General features: G+C 44.6%; 1 protein-coding gene and 1 pseudogene across 8 annotated transcripts in view; both read left to right on the top strand.

Annotated features, from left to right (window-relative positions):
• RABL2B (RAB, member of RAS oncogene family like 2B) overlaps nt 1-25,473 on the top strand; it is a 25,679-nt gene extending 206 nt beyond the window's left edge. For 2 of the 8 annotated variants that reach the window (XM_077758092.1, XM_077758094.1), the window contains exons 2-10: nt 104-209; nt 1,592-1,757; nt 17,273-17,302; nt 18,368-18,447; nt 19,126-19,205; nt 22,183-22,294; nt 22,626-22,723; nt 23,066-23,149; nt 23,320-25,473. In XM_077758092.1, coding sequence (XP_077614218.1) covers nt 1,651-1,757; nt 17,273-17,302; nt 18,368-18,447; nt 19,126-19,205; nt 22,183-22,294; nt 22,626-22,723; nt 23,066-23,149; nt 23,320-23,400 — 672 coding nt within the window. In that variant the 5' untranslated portion in view covers nt 104-209; nt 1,592-1,650 and the 3' untranslated portion in view covers nt 23,401-25,473. Of the gene's footprint in view, nt 1-100; nt 210-1,591; nt 1,758-17,272; nt 17,303-17,323; nt 17,407-18,367; nt 18,448-19,125; nt 19,206-22,182; nt 22,295-22,625; nt 22,724-23,065; nt 23,150-23,319 lie in introns of those variants that run through there. The other 6 variants (XM_077758095.1, XM_077758090.1, XM_077758093.1 and 3 more) reach the window with 5 other exon arrangements.
• LOC144226480 (large ribosomal subunit protein eL28 pseudogene) lies at nt 20,773-21,279 on the top strand (annotated as a pseudogene).
• Nucleotides 25,474-26,181: the final 708 nt, after the last annotated feature.

Raw genomic sequence — 26,181 nt, 5'->3', positions numbered from 1 at the left:
GGCGGGCGGGACCAGGTCGGGATGCATACCCGGCGGGCGCGGACTGGGGAATGGCTGGCCACAGGCGGAGGAGTCCGTGGTCTTATTTGTTTCCCCCCAGCAGGCCCAGCGTTAGGACCCACCATCCTTGGACCCTAGGCAGGAGAAGGACGCGTCGTTGGGTGCACGCAGCGGTGTGGGGGCGAGGGCACTCCAGACTAACGGGGAAGGTTGGTTCCCAGATGTGTTGGATGCCAAAGAAATGTTAGCTTAATGAAAGACAGCTTCCGCACTGGATGGTGAGGACAGTGACAACCACTGAAACTCTTCGAGCTTGAAGCTACAGGGCTGGGTTTGGCTTTTAAACAGGTCACTCTGCTCCAGGGTGGAGGTGGAAGGGGCACTCCCTCATTATGCTTACCAAGCATCTGCCACTTCCCAGGCACTGCTCATGAAGGTGAGGGTACCTGGGTAAACATGGCTCAGCCCCTACCTGAGCAGAGGCAATGGCACTGCAGTGGTACAATCAGGGAAACTCGGGGTCCTGTTGGTATTTTCCACCTTCCACGGTGTTCACACCCTTGCCTTAGCTCTTGCCACAGTAGACTGTCAACATTGTGTCTCTTTTCCTCTGAACCCAGCACAAGGTCTGCTCATGGTGAATGCCCAGTAAGAGCCCGATGGCATCATTTCTATGTGCCTAATTACCTCAGAGTCTGGACTATTGCACATTCTCAGTACAGTTTCAAAGGTTCTATTTGGGAGTGAGGCAAGAACAGAGCTAGAGATGATGTCACACCTAGGTGTTGGCACTAGCTGGCTGGTAATGTCTTGTACAGATGAGGGATGTGAGGATCGATGTTTGGAGTGGGCAGGACTTAACTATTTGTGGTTTCACATGTTATTTGTCCCTGCTTGGTAGAATATACTAGTCCAAGTCTAGTAGGTTTTTGCCTACCTGAGTCTGCTGCCAACGGAAGCTATTTTGGTGGAGGTACAGATTTGGCATCATCAGCATTTAGGAGATACTTGAAATAACCATAGAGAAGAGGGTTGGGAGAATGTCCACACTGAGAGAGGAAGATGCACCTACTGACCGAAGCAGGGTGAAAAGTGAAGGGGAGGTGAGAGGCATGAGGTGGGTGGTTGGGAATGCACATTAGGTGTCTCTGGCTCTGTAGGCTGTCATTCAGTGGGAAGAGCTCAGGCTTACAGAGCACTGTCTGTGTCTCACATTGACTGTATGACATGGACACTGGCTTTTGTCCTCGTTTTACCAGTGAGAAAACTTGTCTATGTACAGCTTGTAAAATAATGTCTTTAGGAGTGGGAGTGGCTGTGAACATAGCTGTAGTAAGGAGATGACATAGGGTCCACCACCTGAGGAGGATTTGGGTGAGGACAAGATTATAGCCCCACAGTGATGCAAGTGGCAGCCAGGCTGGTGATGAATAGAGAAAGGTGTAAGTGTGTCCTTGGGCCCTGCTCTCATCAGCTCCTTCTCTCCCTGGTCCCAGAAGAGGAAGAAATGCATTTGGTTGAGGAAACCAACCAAAGCAACCTGTTGAGGAAATCTACTTAACAACAGCCTCTTCTTGAACTTCCCAAACAGTGACAAGACCCCCTACACACGCACCTACCCCAGGCTGGACAACCAGGAGCCGGGAGCCAATGGCCAGCGACAGAGCCAAGCCCTGCGAGCTCGACCAAGAGAAATATGATGCTGATGACAACGTGAAGATCATCTGCCTAGGGGACAGCGCTGTGGGCAAATCCAAGTATGTTGGGAGATGAGGGAAGGAAGACCAGCCCCGCAGCAGGTCAGGGTTATTAGAAAAATCTGCTGGAGGCACAGAGGATCATGGCTTCTGTAGGGTGGTAGGGAGTAGTCTTGGTTGGAGCCCAGGTGTGTGGGGGGGAACCAGGAAGAACACAGCAGTAGCTGTGCATGTTGAGGGAGGAAGGGGGGAGCAAGTCAAAAGGACTGAGTGTATAGAGCTTTTTCCAGGAGTCCTAGCAGCAGATATGGGGCAGGTCACCCTGTAGACTACTGAAGCAGTCCAAGGTGAGGAGGTCAGAACAGGGGGATCCTGCATGTGCTGTGTGGATGGGAGTCTGTGAGGTAGAAACAGTGGGAATGGAGACCCTGTGACAGATTGATTAGAAGGGGTGTGGATGCTTTCTTGATGGAACCCATCCAGATTAAGCAGAGTGGAAAGAAATGACGGCTGGCTGTGATCAGTGTGGAGACTGGCTGAATCATAACTGACTCCAGTGCCCATGTGCACGGTTTGGGACTCCCACCTGTAGAGTTGAGGGGGGCCTCTACAATGCTGGCAGATCCCACACGTCCCGTTCTGCCTTCTCAGCTTGAGTCCTGTCTCCTAGGTGCTCCAGATCCCCCTTGTCTTCCAGCTTCATCATTATTTAGCTTACCCTTTGATTCCAGGGGCTTTGCTGATTTTTAGGCCGTCTTCATGAATTCACATTCTATCTACCCCACCCCATACATACACACTGCAGCTCTAGTTTAGTGTCTTACAGTTGCTCTGACCGTCTTCAACAACATGCCTGTGCAATGAAAATGAGGGTGAGTCTTGTAGCTGAGGGAGATTACACAGTAAATAACACCCCCTTTTTCCCCAGCCAAGTTTAGTGTTTCCCAGCAAACAGGGAGCACGAATGGTAGGCCGGCAGAGAGCAAGCTGTCAGCTCATTAGTAGATGGGGGCTTTGGAGAGTGTAGCTTGGTGTGAGGCCCAAGGTGGCCTGCCAGCTTCCTCAGTGCTGCTTAGCTCACAGTTCAATGCTACTTTCTTACAAGCCTCACTTAGGACAACAAACACAAAATAAGAATCCAAGAGGTTGCCAGGACTTCAAAGATTACCACAGTGTTGACTGCTGGGCCCACCCCAAGCACCAGGCTTTCTCTGAAATTCCATTCTTGTTCACACAGCATGTTCATGCCTCTTGATTCCATTGCCTCTTTGCACCTGTGTTTCTGGCCCCCCAAGCCTCTGCTGAGAGTGGACTTGAATGACATAGTTCTTCCACTGCTTGTGAGCAGGCATCCTCAGAGGGACTGCCTTCTGAGGGGGGCTCTTCCTTCACTCCTGCATGCGCCCCCTTCCCAAGCAGAATGTCCTCCCCCAACAACCTTGTCCAACCTGGCCAGCTTGTGATCTGATTGTCCTGCCTGAGCCCACTTTAATGGACACGCACTCCACAAGTGCTGAGTCCTACCAGGGTCAGACACTGCTCTAGGCGATCAGTAGAACCTCTCCCTGTGTGCCCACTTATCACCATGCCACTTGGAGCCTCAGCCAGTGCTCTGTACATTTTCTTCACGTTTTCTATACCACTGGGTAGTGGTGGCCCAGCACTGGGAGGAACCCATGCTCTGACTGCAGCTTCTCTTTCTACAGCTCAATAAGCCGTCTTCCCCTTGGGAAGGTGGACTTCAGGCTATTTTGGTCCTTACCTTTCATAAAGATTTCTGTGGACCTCAGATGCTCCTTCTGCTTACTAACAAAACACGGCCTTCCCTGATCCACTCTTTAAGAGAGGTTTGCACCCTGACCCAACCACTTAAACTCCTGGCCTTCCTATCTGTGTGTGTGGGATGGAAAGGTAACAAGGCCTACTTCACAGTGTGTTCAGAGTTACTAGCCCAAGATTTGACACATGGTGGTTCTTCAGTGGATCTTAGTTTCATCTTCCCATCTTCCACTAGTTTGACCTGATGAAGAAAATGAATAAATACAGTGGCACATGGCTGGCTTAGTTGATAGAGTGTGTGACCATTGATCTCAGGGTCATGACTTAGACCCCCCACATTGAGTTATAGAGCTTACTTTAAAAAAATAATAAAATCTTTAGAAAAGAAAGAAAATGAATAAATATGAATCTTCAAAATAAATTAATGCTTAATTCAGATGCATTGCTGGTTTTGGTTGATGGCTTTTATTTTTTATTTTTTTCTTGTATAGTTTATTGTCAAGTTGGTTTCCATATATTCCATTGTTCTCAGTATNACACCATCTGCTAAAAAGCCTGTCTTTTTTCCATTGGATATTCTTTCCTGCTTTGTCAAAGATTAGTTGGCTGTATACTTTTGGGTCCATTTCTGAGTTCTCAATTCTGTTCCATTGGTCTATGTGTCTGCTTTTGTGCCAATACCATACTGTCTTGATGATGACAGCCTTGATGATGACTGTCTTTGTAGTAGAGGCTAAAGTCTGGGATGGTGATACCTCCCGTTTTGGTTTTATTTTTCAGTATTACTTTGGCTCTTCAATTCTTTTAACCTCTTAACTATCTATCTTATAACTGGAGCCAACATCTCCCATTTCTCTATGCCATGGGATATTATTCAGCCATTTAAAAAGAAAGAAATCTTGCCATTTGCACCATGGATGGACCTTGAGGGCATTATTCTAACTGAAATAGGTTAGACAGAAAAAGACAAATACTGTATGATCTTACATATATATGGAATCTTTAAAAAAAAAAAAAGCAAGCTCATAGATATAGAGAACATATTAGTGGACGTCAGGGGTGGCTGGTGGAGGGGGTTAAAAGGTACAAACTTCCAACTTAAGAAGTCACAGGGATGTAATGTACAGCCTGGTCACTATAGTTAGTGACATTGTACTGCATATTTGAAAGTTGTTGGGGAGTAAATCTGGAATTTCTCATCACAAGAAAAATAATTCTGTAGCTATGTGTGGTGATGGACGTTAACTAGACTTGTTTCAGGGATCATATTCAGTTTAAAAAAAGTCTTTAATTCATTTTGAGTTAATTTTTGGTGAATAGTGTAAGATAGAGATCAAGTTTCATTCTTTTGTAGGTGGATTTCTGTTTTTCTTAGCACCATTTATTGAAGAGCTCATCCTTTCTCCACTGTGTATTCTTAGTTTTCTGGTGAAATATTTGACCATATATGTGTGGGCTTATTTCTGCGCTCTCTTTTATTCCATTGGTCTATGCATCTGCTCTTATGGGAGTATCATTAAGATACGATCCTACATTTTCTTCTCAAGGATTTCTAGTTTAGGGCACCTGGGTGGCTCAGTTGGTTGAGCGTCCAACTCTTTATATCAGCTCAGAGATAATTTATGATTTCGCAGTTGTGATATCAAGCCCCGCGTTGGGCTCCAGGCCAAGCATGGAGGCTGCTTGAGATTCTCTCTCTCTCTCTCTCCCTCCCCCTCTCTCCCTCTCTCCCCCTCTCCCCACCCCTCTCTCTGCCCTTCCCTACTCACATGCACCCTCTCTCTCAAAATAAATAAATAAACATTTTAAAAAATAAAAGTTTTATACTTTCAGCTCTTAAGTTTAGGTCTTTGATCCATTTTGAATTAACTGTTATGTATGGTGTGAGGGAAGGATCCACCTTCATTCTTTGGCATGGGCATATCTGGTTTTCCCAGCATCATTTAAGAGACAATTTTTCCCCCCACATTGAACGGTCTTGACATCCTTGTCAGACATCAATTGATCATGTATGTACGGGTTTATTTCTGAAGTGTCTATTCAGTTGGTCTGTATGTCCATGTTTATGCCAGTAACACAATGTTTTAAGTATTGTAGCTTTGTGTGAAGGTTTGACCTCAAGGAAATGTGAGTCCCTCGATTTTGTTATTCTTTCACAAGATAGTTTTGGCTACTTGGGATCCCTTCAAATTCCGTATCAATTTTGGGATATGTTCTTTAATTTCTGCAAAAATGTCATCAGGATTTGGATAGGGATTGCATTGAATCTGTGGATTGGTTTGGGTACTGTTATCTACATAGCAACAGTAAGTCTTCAAGTCCATCAACACTGATATCTTTCCATTTATTTATGCCTAGTTTAATTTCTTTCAGCAGTGTTTTATAGTTTTCATGTACAAGTATTACATCTCCTTGGGTAAATTCCATTTTCATTGCCAGTGTACAGCAACACTACTTTTGTGTGTGGATTTTATATCTTGCAGCTTTGCTGACTTTGTTTATTAGCTCTATTACTTTTTTTGTGGACTCTTTAGCATTTTCTGTATATAAAATCGTTATCTTTAAAGAGAAATAATTTTACCTCCATCTTTCCAATTTGGATGCCTTTTATTTCCTTTTCTGGCAAAGGTGCTTGTGTTAGGGGCTTCTTGCAGCTGGTATATTGACTTAAGCACTTGGGAGACTCAGTCGGTTGAGCATCTGACTCGATTTCAGCTCGAGTCATGATCTCATAGTTCATGGGATTGAGCCCTGCATCAGGCTCTACACTGGCAGCGTGGAGCCTGCTTGGGATTCTCTCTAAATAAACTTTTTTTTTAAAAAAGAAGAAGAATATGCCAATTATGACCTAATGGGTAAGGGTGGATGAGGGATATAAGCCACCCCTGAGCTCCCACTTTGGGGAAGTGAAAGCCCTGGGGGTGTTTTGACTGAAGGTGCCCTTTGAATACACCCACACGAGGAAGTCCCAAGATTTATTACTTACAGATCACAGAAGTGGGAGTGAAATGAGTCAGGGGAAAACCAACCTTCCATCCTGGGTCACAAGCAAGCACTTATCAGTGTTTGGGGTAGGGGCGCCTGGGTGGCTCAGTCAGTTAAGCCTCTGACTTCAGCTTAGGTCATGATCTCATGGTTCACGGGTTTGAGCTCTGTATCGGGCTCTGTGCTGACAGCTCAGAGCCTGGAGCCTGCTTCGGATTCTGTGTCTCCCTCTCTCTCTGCCCCTCCCCTGCTCACATTATGTTTCTGTCTCTCTCTCAAAAAGTAAATAAACAGTAACAGACTTAAAAAAAAAAAACGTTTGGGGTATAGGTCACTCACTTGTTGCAGGCTCAAATCTAAGTGGCTGTTTTTAATTTTTCTTTTCTTAATTTACTTATTTTTTGAAGGAGGTTCCGTGCCCAGCATAGGGCTTGAACTCACAACCCTGAGATTAAGAGACACGTGTTCTATGACTAAGCCAACCAGGCACCCCCTAAGTGGTTATTTTAGAAGGTTCCGCGGAAAGGCAAAGTGGGAACTTGGAGCAGGCATCCTAAGGTCAGGCTCTTCTCTGAATTTCCAGACTCAGTATGAGCAGGCTTGTCATGCTGTCAGATACCTGAGCAGCACCTCAGAATGCCTGTTTTCTCCCCATAGTGCTCGGACTGGAACTTCCAGGGCTGTGTTGAATAGAAATGGCAAAAGCCGAATCCTTCTCTTGTTTCTGATCTTAGGCCTAGGAAATGCTTCAGTCTTTCACAATTAGGTATGATGTTTATTGTAGTTTTTTCTTATATGGCCTTTATCCTATTGAAGAAATTACCTTCTATTGCTAGTAATTGAGTGTTTTTGTCATGAAATGGTGTCAATTTTGCCAAATGCTTTCTGTGCATTTATTGAGATGAATAGGATTTTTCAGTCTATTAATATGATGTGGTTTTTTTTCTTAAATTGAACCATCTGCAAATTCCAAGACCCCCGGTCACAGTATATAATCCTTGTTTTAGTATATATGCTGCCAAAGCGAGCACGATATATAATCCTTTTAATATTAATTTGGTTTGCTGTTGCTTTGTTGAAGATTTTTACATCTATGTTTAAAGATATTGTTTGTTTTTCTCGTATGCCATTGTCTGCCTTTGGAATCAGGGTAATGTTGGCCTCCTAGAAAGAATTAGGAAATGGCCCCTCCTCTTCAATTTTTTGGACAAGTTTGAGAAGGATTGGTAGTAGTTCATTAAATCTTGGTAGAATTCACCAGTAGAGCTATCCAGTCCTGGACTTTTCTTTATGGGAGATTTTTGGATACTGCTTACTTGGTATTGGTCCATTCAGATTCTTTGTTTCTTCTTCTATCTGTTTGGTAGTTTGCATATTTCTAGAAATTTGTGCATTTCCTCTAGATTATCCAGTTTGTTGGCATACAGTTGTTCATGGTATTCTCTCTCTTTTTCTAGTTTATTTGTTTTGAGAGACAGAGATCGCAAGCAGGGGATGGACAGAAAGAGAGAGAGAGGGAGAGAGAGAATCCCAAGCAGACTCTGTGCCATCAGCACACAGCCTGACCTGGGGCTCGAACTCACAAACCACGAGATCAGGACCGGAGCCAAGGTCAAGGGTCTGACTCTTAAGCAACTGAGCCCCCCGGCACTGCCATGGTATTTTCTTATCATGTTTTCCGTTTCTGTAAAATTGATGTTAGTGTCCCTAGTTTCAGTTCTGATTTTGATCATTTGTGCCTTCTCTCTCTTTCCTTAGCCCAGCTAAAGGGTTACTGATTTTATTGATCTTGTCAAAGACATAATTTTTGTTTCATGGGTTTTCTCCATTGTCTTTCTAGTCTCGATTTTGTTTATCTCCACTCAAATCTTTATTACTAGCTTCCTCTCATGAGCTTGTGTAGAGTTTGCTCGATTGTGTCTAGTATCTTAAGGTGTACAGTTTGTTATTGATTTGAGATCTTTGTTCATTTTTAAGGTGTGTGCTTAACAGGAGTAAATTTTGCTTTTGGCACATCTTTGGCTTCATCCTTCAGTTTTGGTTTGCTGTGCTTCATTTTCATTCATCTCAAGGCATTTTTAAAAAATGTTTGTTTATTTTTAAGAGAGAATGAGAGACAGCTCATGAGCAGGGGAGGAGCAGAAAGGGAGGGAGACACAGAATCCGAAGCAGGCCCCAGACGCGGGGCTCGAACTCATAGACCGTGAGATCATGACCTGAGCCAAAGCTGGACGCTTAACCGACTGAGCCACCCAGGCGCCCCAAATCTCAAGAAATTTCCTAATTGTCCTTATGGTTTTTTCTTTGACCTATTGCTTGTTTAATACTATGTTGTTTAATTTCCACATAGTTGTGCATTTTCTGGTTTTCCTTCTATTATTCATTTCTGGTATCATTCCATTCTATTGTAAAAGATGCTTCCTATGATCTCAGTCTTTTTAATTTTATTAACACTTGTTTTATGCCATCCACTGTGTTCACCTGAGAGAAGTGTATACGCGGCCACTGTTAGGTGCACTATGCTCTGTATGTGTGTTGGGTCCGAGTGGTGTGCGCTGTTCTACAAGTCCTTGCTTTCCTTGTTGCTCTGCCTCGGCCATTCTGCCCCTTGCTGACAGTGGGGTTTGAGATCTTACTGTGTTCTCCTGCAGCGAACTATAGCTCCCTTTACTTATATCAGTGTTTGCTTCCTGTATTTTGGGGATTCTGTTTTTAGGTGCATATATTTATAACTTTTATATTTCCTTGGTAGATTAAAACTTATATCAATGTATAATATCCTTCTTTGTCTCACAACTTGTGACTGACAGTTTATTTTGTCTGACTCTAGCACGGCTCTCCCAGCTCCTTTTTGGATACTGTTTCCATGGATTATCTTCATCTTTTGTTTTCAACCTTTTTGTGACTTTGTATCTAAAGTGAGTCTCTTACAGATAGTACATACCTAGATCAGGTATTTTCATGTATTCTACCAGTCTTTCACTTTTAATTCAAGAGCTTTATCCATTGACATTTGATACAACAGTAAGTAAACTAATTACTGGTAAAGAAGCACTTATTTCTGCCATTTAGCCATTTCTTTTCTGTGTCTTTTGGTTGTTTTCCTCAATTACTTCAAAAAAATTTTTACTGATTTTTTTTTTGTAGTGTGCCATTTTGATTCTTTTCCCTTTTTTGTATAATTCTTCATTTGTTTCTTAGTGTGTGCCCTAAATATTGCAGTTAGCATCTTAAACATCTTAAACTTAAACGACCTATTTAAATATCACCAATTTGTCACAGTAGCATACACACTCTGCTCCTAGATCTCTCTACATCTAGGAGACAACACCTTTGTATCGCTCTGTTACAGACTGCTCCTTTATACATTAAGTGTTCATTAACTTAGATTTATGATTATTGTTTTATGTATCTACCTTTAACAATTTTTTTAATGTTTATATTTGAGAGAGACAGAGACAGAAGTGGAAGCAGGCTCCAGGCTCAGACCTGTCATCACAGAGCTTGATGCAGGCCTCGAGATCATGACCTGAGCCTAAGTTGGATGCTTAACCGATGAGCCACCCAGGCGCCCCTGTATTTGCCTTTTATTTTTTTTATTTTTTTATTTTATTTTATTTTTTAAACGTTTTATTTATATCTAGGAGAGAGAGAGATAGCGTGAACAGGGGAGGGTCAGAGAGAGAGGGAGTCACAGACTGAAACAGGCTCCAGGCTCCGAGCTGGCAGTCAGCACAGAGCCCGACGCGGGGCTCGAACCCACGAACCGCGAGATCATGACCTAAGCGAAAGTCGGACGTTTAATCGACTAAGCCACCCAGGCGCCCCTGTATTTGCCTTTTAAATCATATAAGAAAAAGGGGAGTTGCAAACCAAAAGTACAAGAATATTGGCTTTTATATTTACCTATGTAGTTGCCTTTACTGAAGATCTTTATTTCTTCATACAACTTCCAATTACCATCTAATGCCCTTTCATGTTAACCTAAAAGAAACTCAGTCTAGCATTTCTTGTAGGGCAGGTTCACTGGTAATGAGCTTCATCAGCTTATGTTTATCTGGGAATGTCTTAACTTCTCTATTCTTGAAGGATAGTTTTCTGGATATAGAAATCTTGGTTGACAGCTTTTTTCTTTCAGAACTTTTGAAATATGTCATCCCACTGCCTTCTGACTGCAGTGGTGTCTGAAAGTCACCACTGACTTGAGAAAGTGGCTGTTTGTCTTATTGAGGATTTTGTCTTTCGGATTCAACAGTCTGCCTATGATGTGTCTCAGTGTGGATCTCTGGGTTTATCCTGCTTGGACTGTGTGAAGCTTTGTAGGTGTGTGTATTCATGTCTTGTATCAAGTTTGGGAAGTTTTTAGCCATTATTACTTCAGATCTCTCTCTTTTCTTTACGAAGCATATGTTAGTTTGCTTTGTGTTGTCCTACACATTCCTTAGGCCCTGCTAATTCTTTCTTTCTCCTGCTTCTCCAACTGGATAATTTCAGCTGCCTTATCTTCAAGTTTGTTGATCCTGTCTTCTGCCTGCTTAAATATGATGTCGAAATCCTCTAGTGAGGTTGTTTTGTTTTGTTTTGTTTTCATTGTAATTAATGTGCTTTTAGGCTCCAGAAGTTTTGTTGGACACCTTTCATCATTTCTATCTCTTTATTAATATTCTCATTTTGTTCCTGTATCATTTCCTGATTTCTTCAATTCTTCGTCCATGGATTCCTTTGGCCCTTTGAGCATATGTAAAATAATCTATTTCAATAACTAACTAGTAATTCCAGTGTTTGCATTTCTTCTGGGGTTGTTTCTGTCAAATTCTTTTTTTCATGAGAATGAGTCATATCTTCTCATCCCTTTGTAAGCTTTGTAACTTTTTTTGATGAGAATTAGACAGTCAGAGTGTTTTAATGTGGTAACTTTAGAAATCAGATCCTCTCACTCTTCCAGCATTGCTGATTTCTCCTTGTTTGGGGTAGAGTTGTCTGTCTGTAATTTTTCCAGACTGTCTTCACAAAGTGTGTATTCCTTGTGTGTGGTTGCTAATGTTTCTGTTCTATTATCTGTGGTCAGATAGTGACCTGACAAAGGTCTTGTTAAATTTCTGCCTCCAAAAATGGAAGGAAAAAGGTATTCCTAGCCTTTGAAATCTCCAATATATACCAGCATGGGAAACCCAAAGCCTGAGAGAGCTGACACCTAATTGAGCAAAACATGCAACTCAGACTTATTGAGGGCAGTATGTCTCCTGCCACCCTAGACCCTAGCCAGACCCTTGGAGCACAGCTCACCAAGTCAGTGCAATGGGCCTGAGGGATGGGCAGCTGCCGCCTGTTGGCACACTTTGCCCTTCTGTGAGGATCAGCACTCTGCTTCCACCTAGTGCCATCCTGCTTCTGTGTATCCAGGCAGGTTCCAGAGTTCTGAAATGGTTTATTCTGATCATCTTTTCCACTTTACTGGCTATTTCAGGTGGGGGGTTGACCGCCCCTAGAATTTCCTACTCCACCATTTCATTAACGGCCTCAAGGTTCGTTTCTTCCCTGTACAGATATTCAGTTGCTCCCACACCATTAATTGATGAAACAGTTAACCCCACTCAGCTGTAGCGATGCCTTTGCCCTAAATGCAATGATCACACATGTGGTTGCATATATTTTAAGGGCTTACTTATTGTCTGTCTTGACAGGGATCTTCATCTGTTCTGTGCAGTGTTATGTCATGGCACCTAGCACAGTATCTGCTAAGTGGTAAGCTACTTAGTAAATTTGTTTTTCACTAGTTTGTACTAAAATTGTCTTTTCTTCTGTTGAAGAACATTTATGATGGTATCATCTTTATGATATTAAACACAATACTGCCGTGAATATTTTTGTGCCTACCATCTTGGGCACACACTTAGGCCTGAGGTGAAATTGCCTAGTTTTAAGATTACCTCAAACCTGGGGCACCTGAGTGGCTCAGTCGGTTGAGCATCCAACTTCGGCTCAGGTCATGATCTCACGGTTCGAGCCCCACATTGGGCTCTTTGCTGACAGCTGGCTCAGGGCCTGGAGCCTGTTTCCGATTCTGTGTCTCCCTCTCTCTCTGACCCTCCCCTGCTCACTCTGTCTCTATCTCTCTCTCTCTCTCTCTCTCTCTCTCTCTCTCTCTCAGAAAAAAAAAAAAAAGATTACGTCAAACTTTGAGATATCCAAATTGCTCTTCAAAATAGTTATATTAAATTTACGCTGCTGCTAGCACAGTACAAAATCCCCAACATTCAGTGTCATGTGACTCTGAATTTTGCCAGCCTGAGGGATGTAAATGCTACTTCATTTTATTTTAATTTGTATTAAAACCTTGAGTATCTTTTTATATATTCATTAGCCATTCACCTGTTCATATTCTTAGTGCACAAGCTGTTTGTGTGCCTCTTACTTGCATATCAGAGCTGTTCATATTTTCCGTGTATTCTTGCTTGTCAGTTATTGGCATTGCATACATCTTCTCCCTGTCTGTGTGCTTTTTGTTTTCTTTCTTTTTTTTTCTTAATTTAAATCCAAGTTACTTAACATACAGTGTACTAATGGTTTCAGGAATAGAGTTTAGTGATTCATCACTTTCATACAACACCCAGGCCTCATCCCGACAAGTGTCCTCTCTAATGTCCATCACCCACCTAGCCCGTCCCCCTCCCCACCTCCCACCAGCAACCCTCAGTTCTCTGTTTTTAAGAGTCTCTTATGGTTCGTGTCTCTCTTTGTTCTGCCTTTTTTTTTTCCTTTCCATTTTGAAATAATACATACTCACAGGATGTTGCACAGAGAGTACAGAGAGGGCCTGTGCACTGTTCATCCAGCTTCCCCAGTGATAATATCTTAAGTTACCATAGAACATTATCAAAGTCAGGAAATTGGCATTGGTTCAATGCATGTATAATTCTAAGTCATTATATCACAAGTGCAGATTTATGTAAGCATCAATGGAATTAAGATACAAAACTTTGGTCATTCTACCCATTTATAGTCACACCCACCCCGCCTGACTTTCCACCATCCCTAACCCTGTAACCACCAATTTATTCTCTCATCTCTATAATCATGTCATTTTGGCAACATTGTATAAATGGAATTATACAACCTGTGACCTTTTTCACTCAGCATAATACCCTTATGACCCATCCAGGTTGTTGCACTATCAATAGTGTGTTCCTTTTTGTTGCTGAGTAGTATTCCATAGTGTAGACAGCCACGGTGTGGTTTTCCAGACTTTTCCAGTCACTTGTTAAGTGATATTTCAGTTAATTCTGGGTCTTGGCTAGTACATATGAAGCTGCTGTGAACATATGTGGGTTTTTGCACGGATGTAAGTTTTATTTCATTTCATGGCTAGAGCATACAGTGAGTATATGTTTGATTTGTTAAGAAACTACAAGGTATTTATCCAGAGACTATGAAAATGCTGATTCGAAGGGGCACATACACCCCAGTGTTTATAGCAGTGCTATCAACAACAGCTACATTATGGAAAGAGCCCAAATGTCCATTGACTGAGAAATGGATAAAGAAGATATGGTATGTTTATACACAATGGAATACTAAAAGAACACTAAAGCATTTCATTCAAAAAGAATGAGGCTTTGCCATTTGCGACAATGTGGATAGAACTAAAGGGTATTATGCTAAGCAAAATAAGCCAGAGAAAGACGGATACCGTATGATTTCACCCATATGTGGAATTCAGGAAACACAACAGATGAACAAGGGGGAAGGAAAGGAACAATCAGATAAAAACCCAGAGAGAGGCAAACCTNCACTGGGTTCTACTCCTGAAACCAGTACTACACTGTATGTTAACTAACTTGAATTTAAATGAATAAATTTTTTAAAAAAAGAAACCAAATTATTTTCCAAAATGTCTGTTTTCCCACAGTAATGTATGAAAGATGCAGTTTTTTTTCTGTATCCTTGCCAGTGTTTAGTGTTACTGCTAATATTTATCTGAGCCATTGTGGCAGGCATGTAGTGATAGCCCATCATGGCCTAGTCTCCATGTCTCTGATGCCTGGTGGTGTAGAACATCTTCTCCTCTTTGGTTAAATGTCTCTTCATGCCTTATGCTCGTTTTCTAATTGAGTGTTTTTTCATTGTAGAGTTTTGGCTATTATTTTCCCAGGTACTGGTCTTTGCTGGATGTGCACTTTGCAAACATTTTCTTCCCATTTAGAACTTGTTTTTCCACTGTCTTGTACCAAGCTATTGCATAGAGCAGAAGGTTCGACTTTTCATGAAGTCCATTTGTTTCTTTTATGGATCATGCTTTTGGTATTACTGAAGTAATGGACTTTGATCTCTACCAAGCCGTGGGTCCCAAAGATCTTTTTCCTATGTTTTCTTGTAAAAGCTTTATATTTTTACGTTTTACATTTAAGTATGTAATTAATTTTGAATTAACTTTTGCCTAAGGTGTGAGGGTTTGGGGTAAAGTTTTATTTTTTCCCTTGTAGATACTCAGTTGGCCCAGCATCATTTGTTGAAAGACTGACATTCCTCCATTGCCTTTGGCACTTTTGTTAAAAACTAGTTGGCCTTACTTCTGTGAGACTATTTATGGATTCTTTCTTTTATCCCATTGGTCTGTGTGTCTGTGCCTCTGCCAGTACCACAGAATCTTGATGACGGTAGCTATAATAAGTCTTAAAATTGGGTAGAATGATTCTTCCCATTTTATCCTTATTCACATTTGTCTTAGCTTTTCTAATTCCTTTGCCTGTCTATGTAAGTTTTACACAATCTTGATTATACCTATAAAACATCTTGCTAGAATTTTAATAGGCATTGCGTTAAGCCTGTATATCCATTTTTGGAGAATTGACGTTGTTTTTTTAATGGAGGTTCCCCACCCATAAACATAGTATGTCTTTCCATTTATTCAGATCTTTAATTTTTCATCAGTATTTTGTACTTTGCAACATACTAATTTCCCCTCAATTTCTTTTTTTTTTAATCATGCAGATGCATTTTCTCCATCAGTCAGTATGTTCCTGTGATTTTCTTCTCTAGCCAGTTAATATGGTAGATTGATTGATTTTCAGATATCAAACTAGTCTTGCACCCCTGAAATACATCATACTTGGTCATTACAAAACTTCTTTTGTAAGTTTCTAAGTTAATAATTTGTTAATGCTATATTCTGGCCTCTAGGGTTGTTTTTCTTTTTCTGTACTGTCTTTGACTGATTTTGGTATCAGGATAAAGTGACCATAAAATGAATTCCCTCTTCTTCTATTCTCTGGAAGAGATTGTGCAAAATTGATATTAATTCTTACAATGTTTGGCAGAATTGTACCCTGAAGCCATCTGGGCCTAGAGATTTATAGTTATAGAGCTATTCAAATGATCTGTTACTTACTAGGTTACTTTTGCTTGTTTGTACTTTTAGAAATTGGTGATTGAAGTTTTCCGTATTTTCATTTATTTCAAGCACATCTATAGTTGCTCATTTATAACAACTACTTTAAAAACTTTGACAAATAATTTGAACATCTGTATCCTCACAGTGTTGGCATTTATTGATTATCTTTTTTCATTCGTTTTGAGATCTTTCTTGATTCTTAATATGATGAATGATTTTTGGAAGAAACTTGGATATTTTGAAGATCATGTTATGAGACTCTGGATCTTATTTGAACCTTCTGTTTTAGCTGGCTTCTTGTGGCATTGCTTCAGCAGAAGGAGGAGGGAGGCAGTACCTGTGGTCTCCACTGGCAGGCACTATGGGGTTGGGGCAGGGTGGGGTCTCACTGCCATATGGTAGGGAAGAAAGTTCCAGCTCCCTATTAGGACAGCTTGGCGATGTTGTCGAGGTACCCCATTTATGTTCTCCAGGGGTGGAAGTCTAAGCTCCCCACTAAGGCTACAGTTTTTCCTGTGGTGTCTGCATGGTAGTTATAGTCTAAATGTTTTTTGTCCTAGGCACTGGTTATGCAGCAATAAACCAAAATTGCTTTCATGGGCTTCCCATTCTAGTTGAGAGAGGTCAAATATTGAGTATTTGCAATAAGTAAATACTGTTGGTATTGCCCTACAGGTTAATACAGAGTACAAGATAAGATAGAACTTGCCTGTTACAAATTAGATCACCAGGGAAGGTCCCACTGCTCAGGGCACAAAGCCCTGAAGGACCTGCAGGATATTAGGGAAATGGCTCTCAGACAGAGGGCGCTGGCTCCGTGGTATCAGTTTCCCAGGCATAAAGCAGGGGTCATGGTGTTTGTCAGTGGTGTGGAGAGCCAGGAACGGTGGGTCCGAGAGCCTCATGTGGACTGGCATACGCACTCGTATTAATGTGGGCTGTTTCGTTATGAGGAGCTAGTAATGCTGATTCCAGGTTCCAGACTTGGAGAATGGGGTGAGGCCACTAATTAGATAATTCAGGGGCAGGGACAAGATGAGTGTTAAACAAACTCACATTTAGATTTATTGAGTCTGTGGTTCACACAGACTTCTCCAGTGTAGACATATGACAGAGCTCCAAAGATCAGTCTTTATTCCTTCAACTAATATTGGTGACCAGCTGTTGTGGTGCCCCAAAAAGAGGAAGATGGGGTCCCTGCCCTCTGGCAAAGCAACTGTGGGTGCTGAATCGGTGTTACAGCTAAGGGGAGTCAAGAAGAGGGTAGTTAGGCGGTTCCTGAGCACTGTCCTAAAAGGAAACTGTGTGGCTGTGGAGTGAATGGCCCCAGCTCGTCAGCGTAAACAGGGGTGATGCCACAGGGCAAGGAGGAGGAAGGTTGAAGGATGTACCCTGATCACCTTGCACACTGTCCTTACAGACTTATGGAGAGGTTTCTCATGGATGGATTGTATCCTTCAAGGTTTGATGTGCTCCTTGTTCCTGTGGCCCTTCCCCCACCTCGTGCCAACTGAACCTCACTGTTCACCCCTTTACTCCAGGGAGGAGGGCTAGGTGAGTGAACGCACAGGTTTCCTTGGTGACTGTTCTCACCAGCATCCTATTAGAGTGGCTAACAGCACCTGGTCAAAAGCCTGGATTCAAACCCCACCTACTCCTCCTTAGTAGCTCTGGCCTCAAGCAAGTCACTTAACCTCTCTGACCTCAAAGCTTGGACTAAGACTTTAAAATTATCTGGTATGAATGAACTTTGTAAAACAGGAGAGGCCCCCTCCTCCCATGGATGGTCACAAGGTCTAGGTTTGGAATGAGACACTTCCTGGCAACTGGGATGGTTTTAAAAAGCTTCCCAGGCCCATCTACTAAGAACCATGACAGAAAAAAACCCTGGAGTGTCCTGCTTCCTGCCCTGGGCCTTGACCCCCAAGATGGAGCCTGAGTATATCTTGCTTCACCTTCTACCAAGTGCTTCTTTGCAGCTGCCCACCTGCATCATCCCAGCTTTGCTGGTTAAACCACCCCACGTCTTGCAGCTTCAGGAAGCATTATTCCCCAGGCTTTTTGTTGGGGTTTCCTGTACACGCAATTCACAAACAGCTTGTCAGCTGTCTGACTTGTGGAGGCTTTTTCCCTGGAATGGTCATGTTGCTGCCTAAGCCTGGGTTTCCTCTCTGGCCTGCAAGCGCCCCATCCATAAAGAGGCTGAGGCACCCACAACTGCATTTTCCAACTACATGATGCTGTTTATGATGGCTTCTCTGTAAAATTCCATTCCATGCTGTCCCTGGGACTTAGATGGCCAGGATGTCCCCCAGCCTCTCCTGCCCTCTGCCTTCCCTTGGAGTTTGTGCTGGTGATACTTGAAGCTGATCCTCTGTCTGCAACATTCATTCAACTTAAAATCTAAAGAACTCCAAAAAGAAAAGGAGAAGGCCAGTTTCATCACATCAGTGCCTCCCCCCAAGTACCTTCCTTGCCTTCCTTTTTGTTCGTCTCTTCCTTAACCTGAATGCAGCCAGCCGCAACAGCTGTCCACGTATGCCCTGACCCTGTACAAGCACACGGCCACGGTGGACGGCAAGACTGTCCTTGTGGGTGAGCAGCACAAAGCCAGCTGTGGACGCTCAAGGGCGAGGAAAGGGGAGAGGATAGAAGTCCATGGGAGAGAGACCCCCAGAAGAGACGAGGGGTGGTAGGGAAGACCCTGAGAGGAGCCCAGGGAGGGTGGGAGGAGGCCCCCAGGGCCTCAGTCCCAGCTCTCTGACCTGGTATTCTAATTTAACCAACATGAAGTAATAACAGTTGTGGACTGAATATTATCTTTCACAAAAGGTTTTGATGTTCTGTGAGGCCACAGCCTTCTGCTTGGTTAGGCCACGCACCCTTCCTGCCTGTGTCTGCCATCTGTGGACAACACACGTGGAAAGTCAGCCTAGTTTTGACTTCGGAGGGTCCTGTATCTTGTGGGCGGGGAACAGGGACACCTGCCTTCTCCCTTTTGGGACTTCCTGTCTGCATTCTCCTTCCTCCTGGCCTGCCTGTGTGTCTCCTTCTCACCCACCCCCATGCACATAGACACACACCTCCCACGACACACCCAGGTGCGTTGTGTCCTGATGACGCACACATGTGAGCTGTGTGGTCTGCGTTCCTCCCTGTCCTCCCCACATGTTCTGTTTCTGCACGCAGAGATCTGCACAGACACGCTCGGTGTGTCCGGGTCTCTCTGCCCTCCAGCCCCATGAGGCAGTCAGAGCTGTATTCATGTTGCAGACTTTTGGGACACAGCAGGCCAGGAGCGGTTCCAGAGCATGCACGCCTCCTACTACCACAAGGCCCACGCCTGCATCATGGTATGGAACCAGCGGGGCACGGGACAGGCTGCCCTCTGGGCAAGCCTGAGGGGTGACGCAGTAGTGCTGAGCCCTCCTCACCAAGGCCAGGCGCTGGGGGAGAGGGGAACGGGGCAGCCTGAGGAGGTTTCAAATGACATGTGTGTGCTTCCAGAGGTTCTGAGTGAGAACAGGCCCAAGTGAGCTTCTCTTCAAGTGGGGCTGGATGAGGACCCCCCCATCCAGGGGGAGGAACACACCCAGGGCCTCAGCATCGGGCATGCCATCTAAGGCAAATACAGTCCTTCCCTGATGGAGCCACCTACTCAGATAGGCTCTCAAGGCCCTCTTGACTGTCAGCTGGTGCTGCTCCCAACCAGCCCCTCTCTGTGCTGTCTGGAACAGTCTTCAGAGGCCCCCCCGTGGCCACAGGATAAAAAGTACAATAAGAGGACCTGAGGGAGGTTAGGGAAGCACAGGAGAGCCGTGCAAGCCTGTGTCCCTAGGGCCTCCTGCCCACAGCCCTGGCTCCATTCACAGGGCCCGCCATTCCTTAACACAAAATCTCTTGAAATTTTCCAAATTGTAATACTAGTTAGTACGTATAAGGAAACAGAACAAGAAGGTAACTGGGAAAGCCAGATGGGGGCAGTGCAGGCCAGCGGTCGCACCTGGAGGCTCACATAGTCACCATCTCCAACCCTGCAAAACCAGGAAGGTAGGGCCCAGCCATTTGTTTTAATCCTGCTCTGGCATTTGGGGGCTTTGAGCTCACCGCCATTTTCTCTCTGGGAATGCCCCTCTTTTGCCTCTGACGCCTCTCCATTGGCTCCATTTGGACCGTCTTCTGAAACCTGGGGGTGTCCTGCCAGTATGCCTGTGTCTGCAGTGCCTGCTACACGGGCCCAGGCAGGTAGAAAGCGTTCACCTGGTGACGACCGCATGGGGGTCTGCTAGTTCCAGAGGGAGCTGGGGCTCCACCCTCCACCTTGAACCACCTTGAACCCTTAACGGGGCTGCTTCTTGTCCCAGCCAGCTCCTCTTCAGCTCTCAAAACAAGGAGACAGAGCTCAGGGAACCAGACCTGGATGAAAGGTGACTGATGGTGATTATGGGAGGCAGCCTGATGTGAAGCCGATTCCAGAAGATTCATTACAAGTGTCCTTCAGATTCAAAACAATGTGGTCATTTGTTGAAATAGGGCCTGGGAGTACCATGGAAGAGCATCCCAGGAGGCCCTCCTGCTGCCTCTGTGGTGTGACCCACACCCACTGCCAGGGCAAGCCCCTGGCCCAGTAAAGATACCAACTGAGGTCCATTTGACCTCAAGAAGGACTGGGTAGTTAAGAAGTAAGAGCAGCCATTCCAGCAGGTTACAGGGTTGTCCAGCCCCATCCACTGCGTGCTGGGGCAGTTTGGGTGCTCCCACAAAAGGTTTGAGGGACCCCATCCCTGTAGCAGCAGCTTGAAGTGGCTCAGGACTTCTGGCCTCCCCTGTCCTTAAAGCCAGTCTGCAGCATTCATGCTCATTGCTAATATTTTAAAACAGATAAAAACTATAAATTGTAAACTGGTAATCAAATTACAAGCTACAAAATAATAAAAGAGTCTTTCCATCTCCGGCCACCGCAGTGAGAGGAGCTGCCACCATGTCCGCCCACCTGCAATGGACGGCCGTGTGGAATTGCTCCAGCTTCCTGATCTAGAGGGACAAGCGGACACACAGCACCGGCCCCGTGACCTGAAGGCTCATAGCTCCCTCCACTATAACTGGCTGATTCTCCACGAGACTTAGCGTGGAGCCTGCAGCCCACAGCAGGGGTTAGTGGTGGTTAGTGGTGATCGTGAAGCAGAGATCCGACCAGCAAACACCCACCACCTCCGAAGTGCAGACCGCTACCAACGACAAGAATACCTGGTTGACCCTCCACAGCATCGGGCCCAGGATCTGCAAGAATAAGTACCACCGCCATTCCCAGAGCCAGCGCCATCCTGTGCAGCCAGAGCCTGTTGGCGGTGAAGAGGTGCCCGCTCCCTCTCCAAAGCAGTAAAGATGCCAACCGCCTCAAGATAATAATAATAATAACAACAGTAATAATGGATAAAAACCACTTTTAGGAAGTTTAAAATACAAAATGAACAAGAGATTAAACAAAAGTTTAAAATTAAAAGTACATCAATAGTAACTAAAATGAAATTTTACAAGCATTTAAAATTATTACAAAGAAATTTTAAGACAAAGTTTAAGCAATAAACATAAGAATAGACTAAGAAATAAAAAGCAAAAATTTACAATTTGTAACAGACTGTATTGATTAGTACAATGATACAACTTGGTTAAGACGGGTAAACAGGATTAGGTGACAAGATAAAAAAGGAATAAACTTTTTTTTAAGATTCTTTTTTTATTTTTAGAGAGTGCAGGATAGAGGGGCAGAGGCAGAGAGAGAACTATAAGCAGGCTCCACACTTAGCACAGAGCCCAATGAAGGGCTCAGTCCCATGACCCCAGGGTCACGACCTGAGCTGAAATCAGGAGTCAGACACTCAACCGACTGAGCCACTCAAGTGCCCCTAGAATAAACATTTTTTTTTAATGTTTTTTTTTTTTTTTAATTTCTAGGAGAGAGAGAGAGACAGCGTGAGCAGGGTAGGGTCAGAGAGAGAGAGGGAGTCACAGACTGAAACAGGCTCCAGGCTCTGAGCTGGCAGTCAGCACAGAGTCCGATGCGGGGCTCGAACCCACGAACCGCGAGATCATGACCTAAGCGAAAGTCAGACGCTTAACCGACTAAGCCACCCAGGCGCCCCTAGAATAAACATTTTAAAACCCACTTTTGGATCTGAGGTTCTAGGGGCTTCCCTTAGAGGAGCAGGCACAAGTGCAGTCTTTCTTCAGCAGGGCTGCTTGCCTGTGTGTGTGTGTGTGAGAGAGATGTGTGGATGGTGTGCAGACACTGACACACCTGAGCTCTCTTCCTTCCTTTGTTCATTGCAGGTGTTCGATGTACAGAGGAAAGTCACCTACAAGAACTTGAGCACCTGGTACACAGAGCTTCGGGAGTTCAGGCCAGAGATCCCGTGCATCGTGGTGGCCAATAAAATTGATGGTAGGGCCGTCGCTGCAGCTGGGTGTCAGCATTCCATGGGGGACCCACCGTTACACATTCCCCTCCATTCCTGGGGCAGCGACCCTTCAGTGACCTGTCCTCCTTCCCTTGCTTGCTTGCCGTCAGTCTCTTGCCAGTAAAAATACCAGCTGAGCCAGTCTTCCCTCTTCCCAAGACTCAAATCCCTGTTAAATAAACTCTTTCTAGGACATGTCCCCTGATTGCCCCTGCCTGTCCCACTTTCTGGAATGGGGGCCTCCAGTGACCTGTCCTGCAAAACCCTCTCCCTGTCCCTTGATGGACAGGCCTATGTTTTACTTTCTCTCTACAGCAGACATAAAGATGACCCAAAAGAGCTTCAATTTTGCCAGGAAATTCTCCCTTCCCCTATACTTTGTCTCAGCTGCTGATGGCACCAATGTCGTGAAGGTAATGGTGGACTGCAGAGGCAGTGTAGTGAGGTTAGTGAAGGCCAGATGGTGAAGGGACCAGGGAAGCTGCAAAGAGAAGGGCTGGCCACAGGAATGGCGGAGAGGCCAGCGGTTGCAGGGGCCATGCGGGGGCAATCCAGAGCAATAGAATAGGAAGGGGTCATTGTGCTGACAGTAAGGGAGGTCATGGGCTGGGCTTGGCGAGAAAAGTACATTGACGGGGACAGGTGAATCGAGGGGTGACCTTGATGACTTTAGGGGTGGAGTATTATGTGGACAGGGACGGGGGTTGGCACCCACTGCCATGTCTTCCTTCCCACCACCTCTACCTCATCCCCAGCTCTTCAATGATGCAATTCGATTAGCTGTGTCTTACAAACACAACTCCCGTGACTTCATGGATGAGGTTCTGCAGGAACTTGAGGTAGGTCAGGCCAACATGTTGGGCAGGATAAAGAAACAGTTTCTCCTCAGAGGGATGCGGAACATAACCCAGCCTTTGCAGACAACACATGCCCGTCATGCATGCGCCCCTCGAACTAGAGCTGTGCTGGCACGTACAGGGCCAGACCTCACCTGCATCCTTGTTCACAGAACTTTGATTTGGAGCAGAAGGAGGATGATGTGCCAGACCAAGTGCAGCGTGGCAGCCTTGAGAGCCTCTCCCCTTCCTGAGTCAGAGAAGGAAACCTCTCCTCGTGGACTTGAGGGGTTGGGGGGGTCTTTCAGAATACCCTCCCCTCAGCAACCCTCCAGCTCTGAATTGAAGAACTCTTGCAGGCCACCCCCCTCTCTACCTCCTGCAAGCCCACCCATTCCATTTGCCGTCCCCACTTCCCCTGGCCCATGATACCTGACGCTTCCACAGTTGTCCCCCCACCCCCGTGCCCAGGGACAGGGACGGGGTCTGCACCAGCTCGCACCCTCGACAGGTGTGAGAGGTCCACGGCAGAGCCTGAAGCAGAATTAGAGATCAGTACCCTAAGCCTCCCCAGGTTGTGTGGGGGCAGTGAAGAGCTTCAGGGAACATGCTTTGTGTATCTCTCAAATAAAAGGAAATTGAGGTGTGTTTTCTCTCCCAGAACTGACCTCAGGGCCCATTCATTGCCTTTCCACCAAGGGAATTATTTCTAGTCCCTGAGCATCCCATTCCCACCTCTACAGATTTGGGGGCCTCCATTCTTTTTCCTCTTTAGTCTCCCAACCAACTTTTTTTAGAAATGACTTTGAGCAGACAGCTCTTCATCCCATAAGTTTCTCAGGGTACCTGGGTGCCACCGGCACACTGGTAAACTGAGGCCCAGATCACAGGACAGGTTGGCCATTAAAGTCAAGGAAACAGGTGACAGGTCTAACCACACTTAGCAATACCATGGCACACTTACTTCGATTAGAAGAGCTTCCCATAGCCCCTGTTTCAGCTTATGAGGCTTTCCTTTTTTTTTTTTTTTTTTTTTTTTAGGACTATTTTGGAACTGCTTTGTGGGGAAGGGAGAAGGGCCACCCTGCTGCCTTTCCCACTTCTCTCCTGGACTTGAGGCTCACTAGTGTGTCCATACAATCATCCTGTGCATCATTTCTGTTGTTTTCATTTTTGTAGTAAAGCTTGACTTAACATGAACCATTACGTATATGTGCATGCTTGTGGGTCTGGATTTCACTGAGCGAAAACCCACAGAAAGAACCTGTGACCATCAGCCAGATTAAGAGGGAGGTTGCCTTGACCTGCCATGTGAGGCAGCTCCAGTCAGCTTTACTGACCATTTCAATGGAATTTAGCATTTTAAGAAAAATGAGTATGTATCTGGGAAGAACAAGAAACAAGAACAAACCTTATTTGCCTTTCAATTACTAATTCTTACAATTTCAACTGAAAAGCTTTAACTTGCCCTGGGATTTTGGGGACTGTGTTACCCTGGTGAGGTGGACTTTTAAAAGTGACAAAAACAAAACAAAAAACCTTTGGTGTTGTAAATGACCAATAAGTATCTTTTTAGCATAATGGCTTTATTGAGATGTCATTCAAATACCATAAAATTCACCATCAGTATTGGTTTTACGTAACTATTTGGAGTCAGGTTCTGAAGTGAGAGGGGAGCAGGAGAGGGCGGGAGGCCAGCTTCCGTCTCCCCTGCCTCAGGCAGGCTCTAGAGGACTAACTGCCCCTCAGAGCTGGTCCCACTTGGAGACCAGGGAGCTTTTTGTGGCAGTCAGCCAATGGGGGGGGGGGGGCACGGGGTGCAGGTGATGGCCCCTATCGCCAAGGCACAGTGGCTCCTGATGTGAGTCAGCAAGGGCAATTCGCTGGAGAAAAGGGCAGGTTTATCCATCAATACTTAAAACAGCCAGGGGAAGAGTGCTCAGGCAGGATGCCAGCAGCACCCATGGCCACCCACCTTCACATGCTGAGATCCACCTGCTGCTTAAAGTTCATTCCATCCTGATTAATACAGGGAACACCACCCCTGGATCTTTTTTTAAGTAATTTATTGAGGTGAGACTTATATAACAAAATTAACCATTTTAAGTAAACGACACCATCCCGTTTAGCACAATTACAAGGCTGTACAACTCTCACCCCTGTCTAGTTCTAAAATATTTACATCACTCAAAACTAAAACCCCTTGCTCATCAAGCATTTTCTCCCCCTTCCCCTCTTCCTTCAGCCCCTAGCAAATTCTAAGCTGTATGCTTTCTATGGATTTACCTATCCTGAATATTTCCTATAAATGGAATTATATACTGTGATCTTTTGTGTCTGGCTTCTTTTACTTAGCATGTTCTCAAGATTCATCCATGTATTGAATATTTCATCCCTTTTTAGGACAGAATAATGTTCCATTGTATATATCTACCACCATTTATTTACCCCCTCATTCGTTGATGGACATTTGAGCCATTTCCACCTCTTAGCTATGTGAGTAGTGTTGCTACAAACATGCTTGTACACAGATTTCTATGAGCACCAGGCTTCTGCTGTCACAAATTACCACTGCCTGGAAGGCTTATAGCAGATGCTTGTTTCTCACAGTTCTGCAGGCTGAAACTCTTAGGGCACCAGCAAGGTTGGTTTCATCCTGAAGCCTCGTTTCTTGGCTTGTAGGCAGCTGCCGTCTTGCTGTGTGCACACAGGACCCCTTCTTTGTGTTCAGGGAGGTATCTTTCTTTTCCCCCTCTTAAAAGACTGCACATCCTTTGACATCCAGATGGGGCCCCACCCTTATGACCTCATTTAACATTAACTCCCTAAATACCTTGACTCCAAATACAGTCACATTGAGGGTTAGGGCTTCATATGAATTCTGGGGGGACATAATTCAGACCATGGTACAGTTCTTAATTAGGAGTGGCATTACAGATCATATGGTAATTATCTGTTTAAACTTTTGAGGAACTTCCAACTTTTTCAAAGTGGAACATTTTACAGCCCTACAAGCAATAGACAAGGGTTCCAAT

Source organism: Crocuta crocuta, unplaced genomic scaffold (genome assembly GCF_008692635.1).
Source record: "Crocuta crocuta isolate KB4526 unplaced genomic scaffold, BGI_CrCroc_1.0 scaffold143, whole genome shotgun sequence".
In the NCBI taxonomy this organism is placed as follows: domain Eukaryota; kingdom Metazoa; phylum Chordata; class Mammalia; order Carnivora; family Hyaenidae; genus Crocuta; species Crocuta crocuta.
Note: the sequence above shows the minus strand (reverse complement) of the source record. Positions and strands in the feature narration are given on the sequence as shown.